Source organism: Pteronotus mesoamericanus, unplaced genomic scaffold, assembly GCF_021234165.1.
Source record: "Pteronotus mesoamericanus isolate MK-2021 breed Mesoamerican mustached bat unplaced genomic scaffold, CSHL_Meso_final contig_50, whole genome shotgun sequence".
NCBI lineage: Eukaryota > Metazoa > Chordata > Mammalia > Chiroptera > Mormoopidae > Pteronotus > Pteronotus mesoamericanus.
The window spans coordinates 8,391,990-8,417,829 of record NW_026555186.1 but is presented as its reverse complement, the minus strand read 5'-3'; the positions used below and the strand labels follow the sequence as shown (position 1 = coordinate 8,417,829).

At 36.0% G+C, this 25,840-nt stretch overlaps 1 protein-coding gene across 1 annotated transcript in view; it reads right to left on the bottom strand.

Annotated features, from left to right (window-relative positions):
- The window catches only part of CTNND2 (catenin delta 2), an 821,124-nt gene that overhangs the window by 679,828 nt on the left and 115,456 nt on the right, over window positions 1-25,840 (bottom strand). The window contains exon 2 of the mRNA XM_054578328.1: window positions 15,920-16,056. Within this exon, the coding sequence (XP_054434303.1) occupies window positions 15,920-16,056 (137 nt within the window). The remainder of the gene's footprint in view (window positions 1-15,919; window positions 16,057-25,840) is intronic.

The window sequence follows — 25,840 nt, the reverse complement described above, 5'->3', positions numbered from 1 at the left end:
TTAAAAAAATGTGAATCCTAACTCCCCCCCCCAAAAAAAAAGACAGAGAAGGTAGTAATTTAGTTATGCACACAGCAAATTAAGTAGTTTAAATAATGAAAACATAAATGAGGGAAGCTTACCCCATTTGTCATTCATTCCTTTATGTACATTGTATCTAAAAGGGAAAATTCAAGCAAATATCCAGGAACATAGCATTACTATAAATAGTGATATGATTTAATGGATTAAATTCGTTTAAAATTAAATGTAAGGTATTATTGCTATTGAAATATTCTTATCTCTCACAACTCTTTACTCTAAATATATTAAATTTTACTTACTTATATTTTTTCTATATATAATTCCTAAGTTATTTATCTAATCATTCATTCATTCAAACTTAAATTGAATAAACATAAGTTAGGATTTTGAAAACTACTGAAGTCTTGATACTAGGAATTGGGTTATCAAATAGAGATTTTTGGAAAAGGTATAAAATGAGTTTTACTGTACTCACTATTAACACTTTAAGCATTCCAATAATTTGAAGAAAATGGGTGGTTTTGTTTACTTATATAGAACAGTAGTACATCAGAATTCCTGGAATGAATTTCATACAATTCAACCTTGGTGGTAAAGAATAAAATGTATTATTATTGTCACTTATACTATTAATTAACAAACTAATGTCTTTTCTTAATTGTAAGCACTATGCAAAGAGTGGCTTCCATATTATAGGCCCTATGAAAGGGTTATTGCGATCCCTATTGCAATCCCTTCCTTCCCTGTAATATAAAAAAGAAGGAAGATGGATGAGAGGGGCTTCGGAGCACTTTTCATACATAATTCAAATGGCAGCAATGCCTTAGAATTTAATTGGGACTTCTTGAGTTACCTGTCTAACATTCTGTGAGAATCCCAATTAGCCTAAGATTTCTGCGAACCCTAAGCCTTCATGTTCTTCCATGAGCTCCGACTCTGAGCTCATTCTTCTCTAGGAACTACCTCCCCCTTCTCTCAAACACAACAAATGTCCCATGTGCAGACCAAGACAAAAACACAACTTGCTTTCTTTGGTTTCTTCCCAGGTTTCTGATGTCAGACATGGGCATGTTCTGAGACTGGCCCACACACTTGCAATCTCAGAGGATTTTAAGTCACAACGACACAAATGCCCTGGTTTCTGAGACACATATTTATTTATTTATGAATAGTTTAATTAGGAAAATTGAGGAAAAAATGATCTACATATTTACCCAGAAAGTTGAAATTTAACACAGTTAAGTGTAATCAAAGAGCTCCAAAATATCTCCCATACTCTCTCTTCAACATCTCGTGTAAGAATCTGACAATAAATAAAATTATACAAGCAAATCTATTATTGTTTTATCTTAGACAAATATCCTCTCTCTCCCAATTTCTTAATTAACTAATTTTTTTTTAAAAGACCTAGATTTACCTTTAGGTTTCATGAACTCATCCTGAATTTAAGGTTGCATATATGTTTGATTTTCTAAGAAAGGCTGGTGAAGAACAAATTATTAAGCTACTGTAAACTAATTAAGGAGCACAGATTTCCATCAAATTGCAATACACTTATTAATTAATGTGTTTGTACAATGTGTTTTCATTTGCACACATTCCATGATAACTTTGGGATTTGACTGCCTTCATTTTATTAGATAATCAAACTCAATTTCTGGGATATGTTACCTTAACCAAGGCTATTCAGTAAGAAAATAATTGGAATGAAATCTAATCTAAAATATATCATGTATTCCACTATGCTGAATATTGGCCCAAACTCCACATCTACTTAGGAATAAATCTGTAAAACATGATGACACACTTTTTCTTCAAAAGCCACTCTTGGCTTACTCTGTGTCATGAAAGAAGCTTTGAAAATTTGGTTTGTCCTTGAAACTGGAAGAAATGTTTTCAGCCCAGTAATGCCCACTGAATTCTTCCCTAATTGCCACAGGTTTGTCAAGTGTCTTAGCTCAGGTCTTTAACTGGACTCATTTGGAGGCAATAGTTTCTAATGCTACTTGGGGGCAATGGGGGGAAAATCGGGACAACTGTAATAGGGTAACAGTAAAAAGTTATTTAAAAAGCACCTGTCATATGAGCTGTACTAATAAACAAGTATATCCCATTAAATTAAAAAATAACACTGGTCTGTTAATAAATACCAAACATTTAGAAATTATGAATACCTCAGACCACTGAGAAGTTATTCTTAGTAGATATAAAAATCTGCATATATTTGACTTTTGCCAATGTTAAAATTAATTTGTAATACTTATATTAGTGATGATACGCTAATAAGCAGAGTTAACCTACTAACAAGTTGAATGCCAGACTTCAAAAATATTTTACATTTGCAGGAGACCTGAGTTCATTTAGTTAAACCTTCTGTCCAATGGGAATCCCTACAGGCATTCATTCAGAGTCTCCTTCCTTAATTCTAATGGCTACAAATCCCCTATTTCTTCCTATAAGTTTATGGACAGCTCTGATTTTTGGGGAGTGGGGTTGGGGGGGACAAGTTAGGTAATACTAAGCACATCTCCTTCCTAACTTTTCTCATCTCCTAGGCAATTAATGAAGCTGGCAGAAAAGGCCCCGCCCAGCACTACTCTGGACCACAGGGATCATAAATCATTAGTTATAGGTGGCCACTGTACATTTCTTGGGCTACCGTCCACTGGTCCAAAGGTCTGCCACTGATCATTGCTAGTCAGTCAATTTTCTGAAGAGACAGCAGAAACCAGCTATACTTTTTGGTACTTTCCTAAATTTGTAATTTGCTAGAATCTTTGGGAACACTTCTTCCACTTTTGAAAATTGCCACCTTTTGAAACCATCCCCAAAGTGCACTCCCAATGAAACTGGCCCTTGTTTAGCAATATGAACTCCAAGCCTGTTTTGGCCCTTCTAAACATATTGTGAACTATCTTAGTCTTTGAGTTATTCCATTTCTTCTTCTATTTTTTAAATTCTTTCCTGAGGATTTGACTCAGGAAAGAGTTTATTGACTTTCAGAAAGAGGAAGGGAGAGAGATGTGAGAGGGAAACATGGATCAGTTGCCTTCTATATGCACTGTGACCAGGGATTGAACCCATAACCTAGGTATGTGCCCTGACTGGGGATAGAATGCACAATCTTTTGGTGTAAGGGGCAACTCTCTATCCAAATGAACCAGCTGGCCAGGGTGAGCTATTCCATTTCTTCTTAAAGCTGCCTAAATTTGCAACTAAGAATCATGTCTAACACAAATCTGAAACCTGCCTCCCTCAAAGTTTGATCCTTTATCTTACCTAATTCCCTACTTAGTTGTAAAACAGCTGACCAATAAACTTTACTCCTTCTTTTCCATAAAAAAATATTTGAAGACAGCTCCTAGATCTCTCCTTCCCACCCTACCCACCCATCCCACTTCACCATCATAATCTGCAATCCAGACATCATCAGTTATTCCATCTGACATGGACACTGTATAATTTAGCTTGTAGACTCTTTATAAGCATGGGTCGGCTGAACCAGGAATTCTGGGGTTCATCACATTAGGGAGCTTCTTTTGTCTACAATGTAAATGTACTGAGAAGTGTTTTTTAGTATAATGTTTAATATTTTTTAAATGTCATCAATTTGCTGTAGAATTTTTTGGTACATCTCCTTTGGCTCTGGTTTAGTGGTCCATTTCAAAAAATTACCTCAGCGCACTGTGATGGCTATGATAAAAAAGACAGACAATAACGATTACTGGCAAAGATGTGAAGAAACTGGAACCCTCATTGGTGCAGCATCTTTGTAAAACAGCTTGGCAGTTCCTCAAAATGCGAGGCCCAGAATGACCACATGGCCCAGCATTTCTCTTCCTAGCTATTTACCCAAGGGAAATAAAAACATATGTCCACACAAAAACTTGTACACAACTGTTTATAATAACATTCCCAATAGCCCCAAAGTGGAAACCACCCAAAAGGCCACCAACAGATGAAAGGGAAAATGAAATGAGATATAGCAACACAATGGGATATTATTTGGAAATAAAAAGGAAAGAACTAATGATGCATACTACCACATGGATGAACCCTGAAACATTATGACACATGAAAGAAGCCATCCCCAGATGATCATATAGTTACAGTTCCATTTTTGGGAAATGGCCAGCCTAGGAAACTCTATAGAGACAGAGCGTCTATGAGCTTCTTCCTAGACTGTGGGGTTTGGGGAGCATGGGGAGTGCCTGTTAGCAGGCACAGAGTTTCTTTCGGAGGGACAAAGTTTTCCAAATCAGATCGTGGTGATGGTTGCACAACTCTATAATACACTAGAAACAGCTGTTTTGGGTGACCTGTATAGTATGTGAATTATATTTCAATAAGCTGGCTTTTAAAAAATTGCCTCAGGATGTACAGAATCATAAGATTTTGAAGTAGAGAAAACTATAGGGATGCTCTAATACAACCGATATATATAAACATGGAAAAATGAGTTAGTCGGTTATCAACTTCTATACAACAAATTACCTCAAAACTTACTGGCTTAAATCTACAAAAATTGTTTATTTTGGCCATTGATGTGCAAGTAACAGTGAGGACAGATTGTCTTTCCTCCATGTGACATCAGCTGGGGCCACTTGACCTGGGGCTCGACTGATGATGGCTCATTGGAAATGCTGGCAAGTTGGTGCTGGTGTCAGCTGGGAGTTCAGATGGCGCTAGGCACTCACAAATGTAAAGTAAAAATGTGTACAAAATCTCCCAAATACAAAGGAAACACAAGATAGGCAAATAATAAGCAAATAGTTGAATTGTTCAACACTCTGGGGAAAAGTATATTTTCAAAGGGTAGTTAAAATTATTGAAACAGATACTCTACAATTATTTGGCATAACTGCATATAAACAAAAAGAATTGGGTATTTGTGTGTTTTTATGTGAAGCTGATGATTCATGTGCAAACATGGTCATTGTTTATTTTTTTCCCTTTTGCTGAAATAAGGCACACAAGTCTAGTTTGAGAAAAAAATACACTTGCCCATATCATTTATTAATGAAGGATAGGCTTAAGCTAATGCACCTCACTTTAAGCTGAAAATATCTCACTGCAACCAATTAAATGAGTTTCGATTCAGGTTGTTTATAGAGGAAATTTCATTTTGGAGACCTGGGATTTATCAATGTAAATAGGCTAATTCTGAAACCAAGCGAAGGTAGCTCACAGAGTTAGGAAGCAATCCAACATAACCATTAAACTAAGGGTAAAGGAATATGATCAATATAAGAATGGACATGAGACCCTTGTAACACAACTAAACTAAGGATTTTCATCACAATTACACAAAGCATTTACTTTTGAGGTAAAACAGAATAGGATAACACAGCAAATTAATTCATGAACTCATACGCCCGACACAAACATATTGAACATGACATTTGTGTCCAGCATTGCTCTGGGAGCCAGCAACTGAGTATTAGGAGGGGAGGCCTGGCCACAACTCTAGCCCATAAATAATCCACTAAAGTTATTTGTTTTTCAGGAAAAAAAACATATTATAGTTGTTAATTATTAGTAGTAGTAATAGCAGTATTATATACCTGGGACTAAAAGATTTCATTTCTATTAAATTAAGTCACAACAGTGTAGGAAAGGTTTTCGGCATAAGGTTTCCACACAAGCCACAAAAGCCCTCCCTACGGTCATTTCCTATCTCGAGTCCCCATAAAGGTGCAGTCATCATATAGCTACATCACTACTACAGCTGAGCTGTTGGAAGGTGTTCCAGTGAAGTGCTGAGATGCTCTTCTTGATATAAACAGAATTCCCAAAACAAAGAAAATTTATACTCTACCTTGTTAATTTTAATAATAAGTTGTCTGGCTTTTGACAAGAGATCTACAGCAGGCAAATTCAGGTCTCTGCCAAGTAGTGGAGTGCATGGCATTATTTACCAAAGGTGTCTGTGTTAGCTAATAGGTGGGTTGGGTACAAGGTGATATTTTGTTTGCATGGGGGGCTTCGGCTGGGCTCAGGCAGTAGGTGTGGATACACATCAACAGGGCTACAGCTGTGCTTCAAAAACCACAAAGCAACTCAGATTTGAACACCCGGGTTGACATCTCAGAGTTCTGCTTCCCAGGGCAGAAGAGAGTCAGCCTCCAAATGTGCATGGACTTGCCTGTACTTGCCTAAAACAACTATGGAATCTTCATGGTGGATGACCTTTTATGTAATTCTAAGTTTTAATTGTGTACATAACTTCTCATCCAGCAGATCTTCCAGGATGTGTCAACTGAAAAAAGGCATCTGCAGATAACTAAATACATGAACTTGGTGAATGGAGCTTTTTAGTATTGGATACTTTAAATGCTGAAGGATACCTATCAAAAGTGATTGTTTTTGGTCTTATTCTTACTGAGTCTCTTCTCCTCGTAACTAGGCAAGGGGTCCAGCTGCTTCCAGAGGCCACGAACAGAATGTGAAAGTCAGAACTTGTCATTAGTCAAAAAGGAGGGTGCTGATCTTCACGTTTCCATGTAAGCAGGCCGTATAGCTGGCTCCTTTGGAGCCCACAGCATGAATTTGCACATTCCTTTAACGACTGCAGCTGAGTGACAGCAACTTGAACATGATTGATGGGCTGCCTCGGGCATGTTTACCTGTGTTCCCGATGCGGGCTAAGATAATTTCCATCCAAGCCACTGACTCTCAGAAACAGAACGCTTGGCAAGAGCAACGTAGTATTTACCCCACAGTATTTTCTTCCTAACACATCTTCTCTGCAAACATGAACAATGAGGTATATAAGTTCTTTGGATTCTTTTTGTTTGGACTCCCATTAACAATTCCTTTAGACTCCAAATATGGCAGATCAAATTAATTTAAAGTTACATACACTCCTTTTCTTAGTTTAAATAAGAGCCAGCCAGGCAGGGGCACTGTCTAACTTGAAATCAGCAAAACTTTGGTCATAGAGAAACTTTTCTCTTTAGAAATAGATAATATAATAAATATATCAGAAATCCATTTTATACCTAAATTATGAGACAATGTAATATAAGGAAAGGAACACTGGATCCAGAATAAAATCATTTAGCTTTTTATTTCAATTATACAGCAATTTCCTATATGGCTTTGGTGAGGTAAACTGAATTTTTTAAAGCATCAGTTTCTTTAATCATAAATAGAAAATATTATACAAAGTACTTAAAAGTCATTAATTATATATCATAAAAATTTTTAGACAGATTTTACAGAAATACGTAAGTCTGTTTTGTAAAAAACATAAATTGTAAAGAAATTTAATGTGCCCTTTTAAAAAAGGTTTTTATGATTTTGAGACACTGTTTAGCATTGTTTCTTATTCTATGATAATTCCTACCATATTTGGTTTAGTTTCTCTGAATACGGAACACGTTTTCCCCATGTACTCCCTGTAGAATATTCTGTTTGTTAACTTCCCACTCTACGCAAACCCTGTGTAGGGCACTGATTGCTCTACCCAGGGGCTCCTGCTTTGTAAGACCTGCCTGTGGCTCTTCTCAGTAATTAAGCAGTACATATCTTCCCAGTGAATCTGGAAGGGTCTTCAAACCCTTTCTTAAAACTTGGCTCCAGGCAGCTTCTGTCAAAGTAGACCCAATGATTTATGTACCAGGAAGTATGACATGTCATTTTTTTTATTTTGAGAAAATTGAATTAACCTAAGAGATCAACAAAGATGGAAAAGTTAAATAACATTGTAATATTAATTAATTCACAGTGAATCATAGTTCATAGCAATTAGAAAAATGTTAAACATATTTAATGATATGAAAAAATATTCCTGATATAATGCTAAATTTCTCAAGGATAAGTATTTATGAAGGAAAATAAATCATTGTACAAACTTTACAGTCATATAAAACTCTTAGAGGTAAATCTTCCTGAACCTTGGCAACAATCTGTAGTAGCAGTATTATTCTAAATAAAATTTTTACCTTCATTCCTTAATTTTTAAACTTTTCTACAATGTTCATGAATTATTTTATAATGGAAAATTCATAAAAATTATTAAAATATCACATTTAAAATTATTAAAATATTTAATGTGATTTCACATATAAATATTAACAATTTTAATGATAAATATGAAAGAGGCATTAGAAATGCACTGTAATGCCATATTACAAAACTGCTCATATTAAGAGCTTATCTTCTAAGTTAGCATATCAAAGCTTAGTTCATTTTTATTTTTCCTATCATAGCCTCTAGCCCCCTAAAAACTCAGCAAGAAAATCCTTCAAAAGGGAAAGAACAGATAGCAAATGACTTAATTCTTAGAAGACAGCTTGAGCTGATTTGAAAGAGACGTACATATATATCTTAAGAAAAGTTACAAACTAAAATTTAAGGGAAAAATTAAGTTTTAGGAGAAAGTCAAAGTAGCTTACCGGCACGAATAGAATACACATCAGGGAGCACCAGAGGGTGGGGAGAAAGAAGATGATCTATTACACTTTCAAAATTATTCACTCGTAACTAAACCTCTGAATTAATTCCAAAAATCGTATACCAGTGGTTCATGACCCTTGTTTTCCCTTCATCTCTACTTTCAACCATTTTTTTTCGTGATGCAAAAGATCCGCAAAGAAGCAGACCCACTTCAAACCCAGGACGTCCCATCAGCCTTTCCTTCCTACTTGGAACTCCAGAACTTGACATAAACCACCTGTTTTCCATAGACAGAGACAACAGTATGGTGATAGCTGGAGGGAGGTGGAAGGGGGCAAAGGGGGCATAAATGGGGAAGGAAAGAGACTACTTTGGGTGATGGATGCATAATGCAGTGTGCTGATGATGTTTTGTTGAGTTGTACACTTGAATCCTGTATGGTTTTGCTAACCAATGTCACCCCAATAAACTCAATTAAAAAAACAAAAACAAAAAACACCTGTTTACTTTCTTTGCCCTTTTGGAAGTCTAAAGAGCAAATTTGATCAGTCTGTCTGCACCTGCCCACCGTCCTGTGTATATAATATTCACAAGGCTTTCTGACCTTTGGTGACTCTGGGCTCTGCTCCTTCCTTGTTATAAACAATACCATTTATCAGGACCCAGTTCTACAGCTTCTGGTTGTGTTCGACATTGTGCCTTCATGTCTCAAGCCATCCTGAAACCAACAATGCTCCAAATATAGTCTATGCTCTAGTAATAAAAATTAGGGGGGAATTATGTTTTTCTTAAAATATTTTCCATGTATATCTGGCTTGAAACAATAAATTCAAAAATTATCAATGAAGCAATTCTCATTTCAATTTTGATATATGAAGAAAGTTCAACTTGTGACATTATGAAATGGAAAATTCTATTCTTCTCTGACTAAATGAAAATAAAGTTCACTAGCCTTTGCAGATAATCTTTCTCTATTTTCTTGACCTTTCTCAAAGGTGTTTTAATTTCCTTTTTTTCAGGGATAATAATTGTATCATTACTTTCATAAAATGCTTTCCAAAATATAGTCTGGAAATTAATAGTTGTATGTCATTTTCCACACTTTGTTATCAGAAACTATTGCTGCACATTATGGTAATACTAATAATGCTGGAAGATTTTGCACTGATATGTGGCACTGGAAGAATACTAATTAAGGAAGCATTTTATAACACTTTTCTTTTCAATAGTAGTCTTGTTATACCGAGCTATTATGTTAAAAATTATAAATACAGAAGCTAAATAAAAACAAAGACATGCTAGCCTTACATGAGTCAGTGTAAAAAAATCAAGATTTCACTAGAGTTTATGCAAGTTGCATCTTTTAAATGCTTAGTGCCTTCAAATGACACCACATATGTAAACTACTCTGTACAACAGTTTTGCCAATAGTGAAAGCTCAGAAATGCCTTTATTCTTGCTTTGCTATAATAAGTGTAATACCAAAAATGATTAAAAGCGAGAGAACTTCTGTCTTACTACCTAGAAATCAACAATATTCTAAACAATGGTACTTAAAGTTTCTCTAAAATCTGGAATATGATTTACAGTATTTGTGGAATTTAAAGAACAAGAGAAATTACTGTAACAATAGTGCATCTGCAGTTATAAATGCTTTCAATTTTAAGGAATGTTTTTATCAATATAAATTATTTCAAGTTTGATCATTTAAGGACTAAGGAGTTTTCTTAAGTTTTTATGTAAAGGTTTTAAATAGTTTTTGGCTCTTCTTAAATGTTTGTTATGTTTGTTTTTAACTCCACTGCTAACTGCTCTAAGGCAAACTCTAAATCTGTGTATCAGCCAGAGGAAGCAGAGTTTTAGGCAGTAGACACTTGATAAACACAGTGGAATGAATGCAATGAATAGGCATATTTGCATATACTGTTACAGACCTAGAAATTTGCTGCTTAATCTATTTAATATTAAATAAACTTGGCTGTTAGACTTATTACATAAAACCATTTACTTGAGCCATAATAATTTAAGAGATCAATGACTTAGATGAACTCTAAAGGTTTTAAAAATGGCCCAGTAATTTTTCTGGCTTATATAAGAAGACCCATTAGATGCTAACTTTAGAAGCATCAGGGATCAAATGAAACACTGGTCAACTGAAGGAAATGAAATATTATTTTGAAACAAGTGTATTTTTAGGGAAGTCATGATTTTCATAAGAGTAAAGTAGTACATATTTAAGATAAACGACAGACCAATGTTACTGAGCATGAATGAAAGTAAATTCTTCTCTAATAATAGAGTCCAACATTATAACAATCTTTAAAGAATGTAAACACACAAGTGAAGATCAGAAGACTACTCTCAGGCAAACCACAAGCAAACACGTTTGCATTGACACCTCCCACAGTCACGAGGCCACCTCGGTCTCTGCATGGGTGCGTGACTGGAGCAACCGCTCACTCTCTCCCATTCCCACGGCTCTGTCACCATTCTCACATGGGCTGTCGCAGGGAGCTTCCTCTCTCATTTCTCGTTTTGATTTCATTTCTCAGAGTCCTAACCCAAGTCTTCACATTAACTCTAATTATTGATTGATTGATTGATTGAATCTTTTTTTTTCCATTACCATTTAGACATTAACAATAATTATTTTTAAATTCTTGATTTCAGGCCCAAGGTTCTCAAGCTATCACTATCTGTACATATTCACTCCGAACCCACTGTCTCTATCAATTTTTCTGTCTTTATCCACTTTCAATCAGTGTCTATTCCAAGGTCCACCATTATAATCACTGTCTTCTGTCCCTTATCTTCATTGCCTCCTCTTTTTCACCTTGGCTTAGTTGTTCAGCTCTCCACAGACTTCAAACAGGCTCCTGTGCCTATCTGATTACAGGAGAAATGTTGCGCATTTCTAGTATCAAGCCATTGGTATACCTGTGACCATGCAGTTGGTCTCTCTTCTATTCTCATGAATGAATTATATTTGTTCCAAAAAATCATGCCCTTCACTAGTGTACTGGATGCTGTTCACTCTTACCTACTCAGTGACTTTTCCCCCAAAATTGTCTTCCTGTACCCAAGTATCAATGATTTCTTCTCTTCTCGGTCACTGCCATCATCAGAGGAATATCTCCTATCCTTAAAAATAAATCCCTCAACCACGTCTGTGATAAATTAACCATTTAATTTACAATTAACAATCACCTTCCTCAGTTACTTATCCAAATAATATGACTGGGATCTCACCTACCCAACCTCCCTCCTCCCTCCTCTCCTGGGGAAGGACACTCACAGGAGAGGAAACGGGGACTGGTGTCTCTCTCTTAAAGCTCCATAGGAGAACTTAAGAACTTAAGAACTTGAGAACTGCTAGAAATGAGATGGTCTGAAATACAGCAAATTTCCCACTGAGTGTAGCAGAATTCATGGTTCTATTAATGTTGCTATAAAAGTGTAAAGTTCACCAGTTAAAAAGCAGTCAAAATGGGAATTATAACAAGAAATCAATAAATAGCTTTTCATTGAGCAATCCATGCCTCAATTTACATTAAGGCTCAACTTACAAATATCTTAGTCATGCCATACAATGCTGTGTGGGATGTATTTTGTGACTTAGGGTTTGCATGACGTAAATTTCATTGTATGGTTGTGAATTTGAATATATTTCTATGCAATGTTAACTACTTGCCTAACAACTTGTGTTCTTCATCTCATTAACAATCTATTCCAATGACCTCTATCAGAGTTTTTTTATATACACATTTTTTATTACCCTTTTTTTGTGCTTTACCTATATAAAATGCTTTGTGTGTTTAATGAATGAGGCAATCAAGTATGTAACCTATTACAGTTCAGAATATATGTTTGCAATGACAGAAGATGACTTCACCCTGCAGAACTGGCCTCTTAGGAGACAGGACCACAGTAGAACAAAAGTGTGATGCCAAAAAAAATTTTTTACTTGAAATTCCCTAAATTAAAAAAAAAAAGGATTTTTACTAAAGAAAGCTAGTTCTTATTAGCATATAAAGAGTACCAGGCAAACAATATTCTTTAAGTCAACAGACTTATACATATATTTTGCATGTAACATTAAGAATAATTATGAAAAAAAGAGAAAGAACTCATGGGCACAGACAATGTGGTGATTGTGGGGGAGAGGGGGTGGGTGGAGGTAGGAGAGGGTATGGGGGGATAAAAAGTAATGGAAAAATACAATAAAGCATGTAAAAAAAAGGAATCATAAAATGTATTAATCTGTAAAGTCACTTTTCCTTAATCTGGCTAATCTTTTTTAAAAATATATTTAACTCCAAAGATGACAGTCACTATCTGAGAAAAAGAGAAGAAGAAAGCCTTAAGAATAACTTGGGGGTAAAAAAAAACCAATATAAAGGGAGAGAGTGGTTGGTTGTATCAGGTCACACCAAGAAAGTCTATGTATGGACTTGGCTGAATGTTGACTTCTGCCTTCGGAAGGGCAGACACCACATATAGAGCCTGGTACCCAGGCCTCTGATTCGGGTGTTTCAAGTTGCTCTTAGATTCCCAGGACAAATTTCCGTCTCTCCTCCCATTACTTATCTGTCACAAAGAATCTCACACCTTTGCTGTCCAAACATGAACTATGAATTTATGTTTCTTATTTTAAAAAAACAAGTCTTCACAATACATTTTTATTAAATTCTCATAAAGGATTTAGAGAAGCCATTTTATTTCCAGGAATATACTTTTTGCTTTAAGCAGCTTATCCACTCTTTCAACTGCAGACGTCACTATTTCAGCTAAAGGAATATTTCCTATTATCCAATGAATATTTATTCCAGTCTCCCAATTCCTTTCCCCATTTCTGTTTCTCTTCCTAATTCTCCCTGTCCTCTGCCCACTCCCGCCCTCCATCTAACTGAAAACACATATGGTAACCAATGCTAATAGTTTCACTAATTTCTTCCTATACTTTTGTAGAAGCTCATAAATGTACAAATAAAACATATTTACTGTTTTAAAAACAAGACAATACAACTATGTCATTTCCTTTCTAAAATCCTCATGAATTTCTTCAAAGTTTACAGGTATGTCTCCAATTCACTTTTATTAATAACAGTATAGAAAAGATACATTTTTTATATGAAGGATTTTACATAAAAGATATATATCATTATCCAACTCTTCATCATTCAATATTGTTTTATGTTTTTTTCTATTCTAAATAATTTTACAATTCATTTTTAATTTTATATCCCTGATTAGTACTTTAAATGAAAAATATTCATTAGTTATTTGCATTTTTTTCTTCTGTGAATTGCTTGTTCATATTTTTTGCCTAGTTCTCTATTCTTTTATTTCTCTTTTTCTCAACATTGGAAAATCTTACTATATTAATATTATCAACACTTTGTCATGTTTGTGGCACATATTTTCTCTTGGCCTATTTTTCTACTTTTTATGTTGAATTTTTTTCTTATTATTTCTGGTCTTTACATTCTCAACTTGCATCAACCATTCACATATGGTTTCTAAGTTTCCTTTCATGCTTTAGAACCTTCCCCACTTTAAATTAATATAAATATTTCTCAATGTTTATTCCAATACGTTTATAATTTAATTTATACAGTTATATTGCTTTACCTTTGAGATTTATTTCTGTATATATTGTGAGTTAAAGGCTTTAATTTTCTTCTAGATGGCTGGTTGATTATGTTATACCATCTAAACCACTGCTTTGTGCTAAATGGAAATACTTTAAGTACATATAACCTCTATATTATTTGAATTTGTTCTGAATCCTCAGTTATATCCTACAAAGATATCATTCTTTCTATGAGATAACTGAACTCTACTGTGATTAATATGATTGGCAAAGTAAAAATCTCTCTATCAAAATTTTCCTTGGACTCATATATATTTATGTTTCCATGTGATCTTTAAAATAGTTTGGTTCAGTCTGCCAAAGAAACAAACCATCAGCCACAGATTCCTAATTACAACTGCTTATATGTTATATATTAATTTGAGAGAGTAATATTTTTATGACATCAAGCTTTTCTAAACAGAACTGTGGCATGCCTTTTCATTTATTCTGAATCATTTTATGTCTTTTGACAAAGTGTTAGTTTTCATCAGACAGGTGTCAAAGATTTTTTCTTCAATTTATGTTGTGTGTTTTATATTTTGTCACCACTCTAAATGTAGTGGTCTAGCAGGGCTTCCAAATCATACCAAAGTAAGAAACCATGACATAATCCAACTCTAACAAAGCAGTATCCTGTGTATGGATACAAGTGGCGTGACCCTTGCTCTTCTTTTCCACTGCTTCTTAAAAATAATCAGAAAACTCTCTCAGGTTGGTACCTGGAAGAAAACTAATCTAGCAATACAGCCTCTGCCTCAACCCAATCTTCTGCTTACTGACCATGTACACAAACTAGATGATCCAATCAAGCTATTCAACTGTCTTTTGTGTACCTACTTAGCGGCTCACTGCCTGACCTGGTGGCACATTTCTGAGTGATGGCATCGTTGATCCCTGCTGTCAATGGATCTTCCTTTAGCTACTCGACAGATAGAGTGACCCTCAAGGTGGTCTCCTACTTTTACCTAAATTAGTTCCTACTTGAAAAAATTAAACCCAAAATGGGGAGTCCTTTTTTTGAGTAGAGCAACTGCCCCTCATTGCCCCATTTAGATTATTGTTTGGTTGAGATGGTCCTGAAATTACAACAGTTATATTACTCTCACCAATCATTGTTAATTCAACATCCACGAATCATGTAGCACAGACACAAAGGATGCCTTTTTCAATAAAAATAGTGGTTTGTATTTCAGCACATGTTAAAAAAGAAGTAAATTAAAAATATTGACTTTCTAGCTTTCTTTATTTACTATCTTTTTATTTATAAGAAACATGACTTTTAAGAAACAATGTGTTTAGATCTAGGACTTCAGATTTAATTTATCTATCTTTATGGCAAAAAAAAAATGCTGGAGTAGCAAATATTTAAAATGTTGATTAGTTTTAAAGGGAAAATTCTGCAAAGTGTTCTTCCAGATCCATCATCTTAGAACCACTCAGTAGGCTAATTTGCCCTGATCCAACATCATATTCATCTTCTGTCACACGTACTAATGTAGCCTAGTGGCCTAGTGGGTACACTTTGACAGTTTATTAGACCTTATATTTTCTAAAAACCAGTTATTTGACTTCATATTAAAATTTAGGTCCATCACCGAATCTGTCAAAACTTTATCTATATGTAATTTTGACTGTAAAGTGTTTTTGCCCTATGGGATATTGTTTCAAGAATATCTACCAAAATTATGAATAAAAACATGGATTCAAAAGCAATTATAATAATATCTGAGTATTAACTTCATAATGAATGTCAACAGTCCATTAGTAAATCAAAATTTTTTTCCAGTCATCATTGTTCATCATGAACATGTCTTTTAAAAATGACCCCATAAGTATATCACAAAAGTGAATTGTTCCTACCTGTTCCTTGACTGAGGCAAGGATGGCAGAGGTGGTTTCCGTTTCTGAGCCATCCCCATTGGAGGTGGTTAGGCCAGGGCTCAGAGAACTGGTTTTCTCTGAGGCTGACGAAGGCTGGTCTGGGACAGGCATAGCTCCTGCAATGCAAGAGGACATGCTCAATGCGATCTGATGTCACTGGCAACAGACACAGCTATCAGGCAACTCTCATCCATTCACTTTGGCAAAATGAAAATTATAAAATGCAGTGAAAGCCCATAACATAAGGGAAACAAGTGAATGGAATGATTTCTCCTATAGCAACCCCAGCCAAATTCCACAATACATGCATAACATTGTGTTTCGCCTTTGAGATAAGTAAGATTACAAGAAAGAGCCCTGGCTGGTGTGGCTAAGTGAGTTGAGTGCTGGCCTGCAAACCAAAAGGATTCCAGTTCAATTCCCAGTCAGGGCACATGCCTGAGTGGAGGGCCAGGTCCCTGGTTGGGGGTGTGTGAGAGGCAACTTATCGATTTATCTCTCACAGATTGATGTTTCTTTCCCTCTCTCTAAAAGTCAATAAATAAAATCTTTTTAATAATTACAAGAAAGGGTAAAGATATAAAGAAGGATTGAGTTTAAAAACAAGCTAGTCAAACCGCCTTTGTATATCTGTGTTAGGTAAATTTATTACTTGTGCACTGATATATTTTCACCTGAAAAGAAAACCTGCTAGATCCTCCTTTATAAAGAAATCACAGAAAATAAATGGTCAATAATTTATAAGTTATTAAGAAATATCACAATTAACATAAGCTCAGTTGGTTTTATAAATTATAGTAAATAACTAGCCACTCCACAAATATTTACTGAGTTCTTACTCTGTGACCGACAGCAAACAAAATCTCCTTAAATCTGGCAAAGCTCATTTGCCACAGTTTGTTTTGTCTGAGTTCACTTATGAAAAAAGGGAGAAACTTATAACATTAGCCCGTTCATAAATGGGCACACATGTACTGGTTAAAAACAGGATTCCCAAACATTATTTTGTTCCACTGTATTTGACTTACTTGAACAAATAAATAAGACCAAAGTATTTGTTTTTATATATATGTAATCTAGCAATGCTCATCAGCAGAGGAAATAATTAACTGACATTTTTTACCAAGGCATTACAAAATCACTATTCATATAAAATGCTGGGAGTAAAGAAAGGTTATTTTCTTATCTAAAACTATCATATTACATGTCCCTTCAGGAACCAGTGCTTTGTGAGTGTTGAAAGGTATTTCCTATTATACTGTACCTGTGCATTCTGGGTTTTACGCTAAGTGATATGATTTTTTCATAGCAATTCTAACACTAGTCTGCATTCTCAGCTACATTTAGGTATAAGCAAACTCAAAGAGCTCCATTACAAATTTTTCTTAAAATTTGTGCATGGGGGAAAAAGGAATTCTATAGGAAGTGAATTTACAGGGTGAGCTTATCATAAATTTTATCATACATTCCTAACTGGGCAGGTCGGGGTGGTTAGTCACGCCCCAGGCCTATAACTTTAGTGAAAGGTTTTAAACCAGCCCTGTTCATTGTCCTTGTGTATCTAAGTTAACTTGCCTTTGAAATACCTCTTGAAGAGAGTATTAACCCTCAAGAGAGCTCATAATCTTGTTAATCCTAGCCTTGCTTTCTCCAATTTTCCTTATGTCCCCTTCTTAATTTCAAATGCCTAAAAGCAGCTCCAAAACTTATTCTTCAGAGCATTTGAGATCTTATACCACAGCATATGTGGTCAGTTTGGCTCAAATAAACTTTTATAAAAATTCTCTATAGGTTTGCCTTCTCTTATGTCAACAAATACATAATTAAAAAAAAAAGGTCATCTATTTGCTCACTGGAAAGTCCCACTTAATTTTAACTTGTTTGTATTTTGTTAAGTAAGTTCCTTATACTATTGCCAATAGGGATTAGAATAGCACTGGAAAAATAGGTCAGTTACAAACAGAATACATGGGAGAGTTTATGGTGGTGGGGTCAGGAAGACAATAATAAAGTACATTTGTGCATTCCACTTGCTTTTATATGTGCTTTTTAAAATTTTATCAAGCCTCATAATTATAAAGATGTAGATAAACAGATGAACAAACACTGTGCCTAGGTAAAATCACGGGAGAGCTGTGCCCTTCTATTTGGAGAGGTTTGGGAGATGAGGGAAGAGGGCGGGGGAAGAAAGTAAGAAGAAAGGAAATGCCAGCTCTTGTGTGTGCAAGGTCCACCCTTGACCTTGCATCTGCATGTAGAGCCATGTCAGTGACTTCCAAGGGGGCTCTAAGGACAGTCTAAAGTTGAGAAAGGAGTCTTATGTATTTTAAATTATTATTCTAACTTTTGTGCTTTCTAAATTTTACTGGGTCTATGTGCATTCAGGCTCTGGGCCAGTATTATTACCAATATATTTTTTGACCAACAAAAAATGTGTAAGATCCCAAATTATTAAGTAACATAAGTGGGTCCAGAGCCCCGCTTTTCTCCCTTTATTCCAGTTTTGGTGTCCTTTGATGTAGCAACCTATTTCTCATAGCCTGTACTGCCGCCTAAATGGCTGTCTACACACCACTTTATATAAAACGTAACTCTTAAAAGTATGACAGTAACCTCTCATAATAAAATGTGATTTAATAGGCAATGAATCAAGGTATATCTTTAGGCACTGGACAACTCTGACCCACAGAATAGAAAGAATAATTTAGTCTGTTTATCTGCCCCCTTTCTCCTTACAGTAATAACAGAAAGAGAAGTGAAATTCACAAGGCTTATCCCTCCATACAGAGCTACTGTGACCCAAGGCAACCAGTGCACCTGAATAAAAATGGTTTAGAATAATTTTCATGGTTCATAATTTTTAACATCCAGATTTAATTGAACCACTGGTCATCACTATGTATGAGCAGTAAAGACTGTCAGCCTCCACTCCCAATCTCCTTGTCTCAGGGCACAGGGAAGAGAGGGAGGGCTGTGTAGGGCTGCCAGAACCAAGCCTGTCTAATGGTAAGTACAAGGAGCCTTAATTTTAAGACTTCCAACTTTACAGTCTATGGTGAAGTACTTCAGTCTTAATTGGAGCTAATCCACTAAAAATTAGGAGTTAATCTATGCTAAATCCAAAAAATGTAGGGGTACAAAAAGAAAAATGCAAAGGAAGAGCAATCATATGCAAATCTGCCATCCCACATAGTATATGTACTTTGATAGTGAGGTATAGGTTTTTCTGACTTCTTTTTTTCTGATTTGACTCATTCTGCATAATAAGTTTTACATAATGGGATCTCAAGGCAATGCTTTCGATTTAAAAAAAAATTGCTCAGCAGCATATCATGAGCTATTTTTATGTCAAAAATTATTCTGCAGTTTAGTATTGTAACACTTTGTGTTCAACAACCATAGATATTATAATTTATCTATCTTTTGTTTATGACATTTTTAATAGATAAATTCTTAGATCTAGTATTAATGGAATGAGGAAGGTCTGCATATTTCAGACTCTCAGGAGCCAAAAAGAACTGTCCTACTGCCCACTGGCAGTGCCCTGAGAATGTCCCCTTCTCACATCAGTTATAACGCTGTCCTTTATTATCCTGTCCTGCTTTCACCAACTTGATACAGAAAAATTCATACCTTTGATTTTGATTTTATTTGACGATGAGTACAGTGGACATTTCCCCACATACAACACCTCTATGTTTCCCATCCTACATACAACACCTCTTCATATTCTTTGCATACCAATAATTACTGAGTAAGAAGTCTTTCTCACTGTAGTTGAATGGTAACCTACAAATACCCAAAGTGCATTTTAGAAAGACCCATCTTCAATATAAGGAAAAAAGACAACCATAAGGGGAGAATAGTGTCAAATTCTGGGAGATTAATTCTCTAGCAGAATTTGGTACTAATTCTATGTCTAGAAAATAGAGAACAAAAAGCAAAAACGAAACAAAACAAAACACAACACAACAATGCCTGGGGCCCCAGTCATGCTGTTCTATGTCCTCACATGCATGAGCAGTGTTACAGGCTGACTTCCTTGCTCCATCCTCCATTGCCTGCCGCCTTTACCTCCACCGCATCCCAAACAGGTATGTTGAAGCACTAATTCCCAATGAGAATGTATTTGTAGATAGGGCCTTTAAGGAAGTAATGAAGGTTATATGGGGTCATAAGGGTGAGATCCTAATCTCATAGGACTTTTGTCCTTACAAGGAGAGGTCAGACTCTCTCTCTCTACCATGCAAGGGCAGAGAGAGCAGGTGACTGCCAGGAAAAAGGCTCTCATAATAAATGTGCTCTGCTGGCATACTGATCTCACACTTCTGGCCTCCAGAACTGTGAGAAGATACGCTGCTATTGTTGAAGCCACCCACTCTGCGGTATCTTGCTACGGCAGCCCAAGCAGACTAGTAAAAACAGGGTTAGAGTTTTCTCAGTTTCTTTCCCTTAATTCCCCCAGATGGTGGCATAGGAGAACGGGTAACTGAGGATAGTAGCAGGGTGGTACTTTTTAAAACAGCTCTCTGTTGACATGTTCATTGGAGATGAACTGTAGGCATCAGGAAAAGGCATGTGCTACTGCAAATCAGCACACCTGGAAAAATCAAAGCTTACAAAGGAGTGCCCTCTGGTGTGAAAGAAACCTGGAGGACAAAACACATCCATATTTCTACTGCATTCATAGGTGATACAAGAAGAAATTCAGAAAAACTGCCAGGGATAACAACAGTAGCAAAAGCAGGTAGCCCCCATAAACTCAACTTCCTTTTCTATTTGAACTCCTGTATTCACAGGTAATAAGATTTTTACAAGGTTAAAATAAATATTCTAAACTTTTATTTCCAAAACATGAGTACTATAAATTTATATTATACTTGGTAACATGTTTAAATCTTATCTGTGTTTTGGAAGGCCAAACTCTCTTGCTCTCAATTCAAGGAGTACATTGAATGTTACATTTTACTGAACTCCATCACACAAAAAGAAAATGAAAGTCTTGTTTTATGTTACATAATTCAATTTTTTTCATTCTTTAGCCACTTCATGTCCAACAACTGATGACTTTAGCATCAAGATATAGCCACCTTCAATAACTGATGGATTCTTGTGTCACGCAATTACCCAATCCGGTGACCCACCCAGCAGTCTTATGCTGCTATTACTTGAACTCTTTCTCTCCAAGAACAGGCTCCTTTGGCCATTGTATTGTTTTTGCTCCTCTCTAGCTGGCCACTCCTGAACCCCATGGCCCCCTATTTTCTCAACTCTTCTACTCCTGGGGCCCTCATGCTCGGTTATAACAAAGACCTGTTTTTTTTTTCTCCCAGATTAGCAGGTCCTACTTGCTCCAAATTCCAAAATCTCAAAATTCCTCTCATGTTGTGGTATTGAACAGCTATTTCTTTAGCTAGACCTGCATTGTCCAATATGATACCCTTTAGTAACATGTGGCTGTTTAAATTTTAATAACATTAAAAAGGCAGTTCATTAGTTGCATTCTGCACATTTCAAGTGCCTAATAGCCATATGTGGTCTGTGGCTACTGTACTGACCAATGAAAATGTAAATTTTTCTATTAGTGCAAGAAAGTCTATTGATGGCCTTGAGCTATAATAGTCAACACTTTGATGTAATTTTTCATCTGTAACTTTAATCTTGGGCAAGAGAAATTGTGAGGAGTGGTTAGATTATGACTATAATTTAGAGAACTGTCAGGATTGCATGTGGCCTCTGAGACGAAGAGAGAGGAGTCCAGATGATTTCAGGGTTTGGTCTGAGTGACTGGCCATCAGCCAAGATGTCAATACTGTGGGTGGGACAGGTTTGGGGCAGAGGAAGGTGACCTGACCTGTAAAGCTACAACCCAAAATATATCTACCTATAACTCATCTATGCTGCTAACATCTGGGCAGCTGGTAGCAACTCTAGACAGAAGCTACACTCTGATTTGAATGGGGGGTTGTAAAGATTGAGAATTTCTATATACCGCTTGTCAAATGTTATTTTTTCTCTCTTCTTCAAGCAGGTCCTTCTTTTATCTCTTACTTTACAGTTGCTAGACACTTCTAGAGCTCTTCTCTTCTTCCCTCACCTTTAGCTGATAGCATCAACTGGAGAATCTCTGGCCTTAGCTTCTTTGGTTTCCTGTACCTCACACCAAACCAACAAGCAAACCTCATGTGCTGTCACACCAAGCCTTATCTCCTTCTCTCTCACATGTCCCATCCTCTTCAAAACAATCACCTCCCAGTTCTTGAACCTTTTTTCTAACAAATATATTAGCACAATAGACTGACTTGTAGTTTTACTCAAACTGTTAAGCATCACTTTCATAATTCACTGTGATCTCACACCCAGGAGAAAAATGATTGGCAATTAGAATACTGCAAATACTGTCATTTACGTATCTATGTGTATGTGCATGTAATGTATTAAAATTGAATATAACATATTGGATTTTTATAACCTACCACTCCATGGGCAACTTTTAAAAGACCATGGTTATGTAAAAATGAAGATTAAGCATAAACACCTTATTAATATTAGGGTGCAGAGAATGTGTAGATTAGTATAAATTAGTGATATGTACAACAATATTGAAGACTTCATTTGTGTAATCGCTCTGGTCACCAAAATTGCAATTTCTATTGTAATTAGTATGTCACTACCAAGAGAAATGGCACAGCATCATTCTCTGTACACAGAAAAATATATCCATCCTTGCTTCTTCCTTTCAAAGAGAAATTAAAAATTACAAATTACAACTTGTCGTAATAATATAAACAATGTAATAATGGTTATCAAAACTAAAAACAATTTGGGCAGAAACTCAATCTGTCTTGGGCTATGTTCAATTTCCTACACCTAGCTCACTATCTAATATATAGCAGCTGGTTAATAAATATTTGTTGAGTTAATGCATAGACTATTAGTGTATAATCAATAACGGTTGCTTTGTAGAGTATGTAGCATAAGTAAAACGGGCTTTACATGAGGAACATTTCTCTAAATGTTATTTGAAATGACACTTTTTTATTTAGACTCAAAAAAGCTGCTTTTTGAAATTGTAGGACTAGCATAAGGCTTTTGCCTCAGTCCACTGCCCAAGTATATACACCCAGGGTTGTTGGCTTCTAAGGTAACACCATCAGTCAAACAGACTCTGGGGCATCTGGGACTTGAAACTTGTAACTTGCACACAGAATCTGGGAAGATTGATGAAGCACACCATGCATGGATGGGAAGAAGCAGCACTGAGCCATATTTGGAATGTGCAACTACTAAGGCACCAGCAAGCAAAACTAGGGGGTGGAGAAATCCCAATTCTATCTGAGAAGTTGAGCGTGAGGCATGAGATATTACTCATGGAGTCAGAGACACAAGCCCCTCGCTGCTGTGCTACAAGATGTGATGGCACGGTGCGGCGCTAGGGGATCTGAGTGCAGAGTTCAGGTATCAAACACAAGGGGATTATTGTTCTGTGTGTTCAAAGAAGTGGGAACATTAGGAGGTTGAACCTACTACCATGGAAGACCAGGAAATCCATCGTGTGTCATCGCATGCACTATTGATTGTTGAAGCAAACGGGACCAACCTAAATATCACCACAGACCTACGGCCTCCTGAATTGTTATTTCTGGTGACATAAACTCCACTCTCAAGTCTTGTTGTTCCTCCCCTCTCACCTTACACTACACATCCACCAACCTTCCTGTAGTTCTGCACATGTCCTGTTAAATAGAATTCCCCTCCCTGCGCGCTTTGACCTTCTCCTAGGCCTGTGTGGCCACCAAGCTCCTCTGCCCTCGTGGTCCCACACACACTGATTCTTCTCTGCAGCCTTTTTGAATGACAATCCCCTCCCTTCACTGTTACCTTTGTAACATGAAACTTCCTCAAGCATTTTAAACTGTAGTCTTCTAACCTCTTTTGGGATTTAAAAAAATCTTTTAATGTTCCTGAAATTAGGATGTTTCTTAATGTGACTGCTGTACCCTTTTCCTTTAAGCCATTTGGGATGTATTTTTCTGTCACTTGCAACTAAAAGTATTATTAAATTAATGGTATGCCACCCACCATCTTAGGTTTATGGGAACACCATATATTTTACATTTATGTCCTCTAATTAGTTATGAATTCTTTTGAGCACAGAAATGGTCTTATTCATATCTATAACAAATCTATAACTGCAATGCCTAGGGTAGTACCTGGCAAAGAGTTGGCATCATTAAATGCTTATTGAATAAATCAAAATGAAAGAATGTTTATAATTCATCATCAGCTCTATTTAAAATTATCAAGGAATTTAACACTTACAACAGTAATTGGTACATAAATGTCCTATATATCTTCCCAAGTTTATAAAATAAAAATATTCACATTAATGAGTTTAGGTAATATATATTAAAGTAGTCAAACCATGTATAATTCAACAAATCACACATGTGTCTACATTTATAATGGGGATGTATATGGGTGAAATTAATGATTATGATAACAATATACAACTTCAGAGCTCATTGTTACTAAGACTAAAAAAGACAGTGACCCACTTCTGGAATCGGTAACCATCCCAGCTCCCCCAGATCCCACAAATATGTTTTGACAGCTGATTTCATGGGTTTAGTAAGCTCCAGGAGCATTTCTCCTTATACCAGAGTAATAAAGTCCTAAGTGCGGCAATTAAAGGTCCATTACAATGATAGTGAGTTGAACAGAAATTGACATAGGCATAGTACCATAAATTTTCACTCTCTATGAATTGGAAGGAAAGTTCTAATATGTTCTATAATAAAGAGACCCAGTGGTAGATTGACTATTCTTCTGGCTAGAACAGCAAAGAAGTGTACTTAGTACAGCTTCTAACACAGAGCTTTCACACAGAGCGACTGACCAGAACACACTGCCATCGCCAAATGTCCCAGGCACCGGAGCCTCCCTCTACACAGCTTCTAAAGACTTGCCATCCATCCTCTATATTGTATCTAAGACACTGAAAAAACAGCTTGTAAGCTTATAAATGAAAAGTAACCTGTCTTCCCAAATATTCTTTTTTTATTTTTTTTTATTTTTTATTGTTCCAATACATTTGTCTCCACCTTCCCACCACTACTATTCTTTCTAATAATAATTTAAATAAATTTGCAGTTTTCCATTTTATTTTCCTCTACTTAATCACAGACTGACATAATAAACTGTGGTACAAAAAAAAAAAGAAGAGGAGGAGGAGGAGGCGGAGGAGGCAGAGGAGGCGGAGGAGGCGGCGGCGGCGGAGGCGGCGGAGCCGGAGGCGAAGAAGAGAAAAAAATCACGCTCTAAAGCCAGTCCACAGTTTAACTATCATGAAGTGCCAACTCTGACTGTCAGATTCTACTAGGCAAAAAGTCCCCAATGCCAGCCACATACTGGTTTGCACCACGTTCTCACTTCATAGTACTTGAAAGTGTCCACTCAAATTATGGCAATTTGCCCCTTGTATTGATTCTAAAGATGTATCTGCCTGCCACTTCACAATTTCTCAAGATACTGGAGCTCAACCACACCCCCACCCCAGAGTTACTATCAGTGGACAGTCAAGAACAAATTCCAACACTGTAAATAAATATCTGTACTCCTTAGTCAATATAATATGCCTAACCCATTACAATAGGGAAATTACCAGTGCTTTAAATTTAATTATAGAACATACAGTTTCAACTACTCAAACAACATTAGTTGCTAGTTGTTACCACTGACTTGAAACTTTTTAACATAAATATCTCTATTGGCCTTAAAAGGACAAAAAAATATAAGCAAAACTGAATAAAGCCAGAATAATTTTTGACAGTTGCCAAGATATGTTGACATTTTTTTACCCACAGACAAGAACTTTTGAAATTTTAAGTGATATAATTA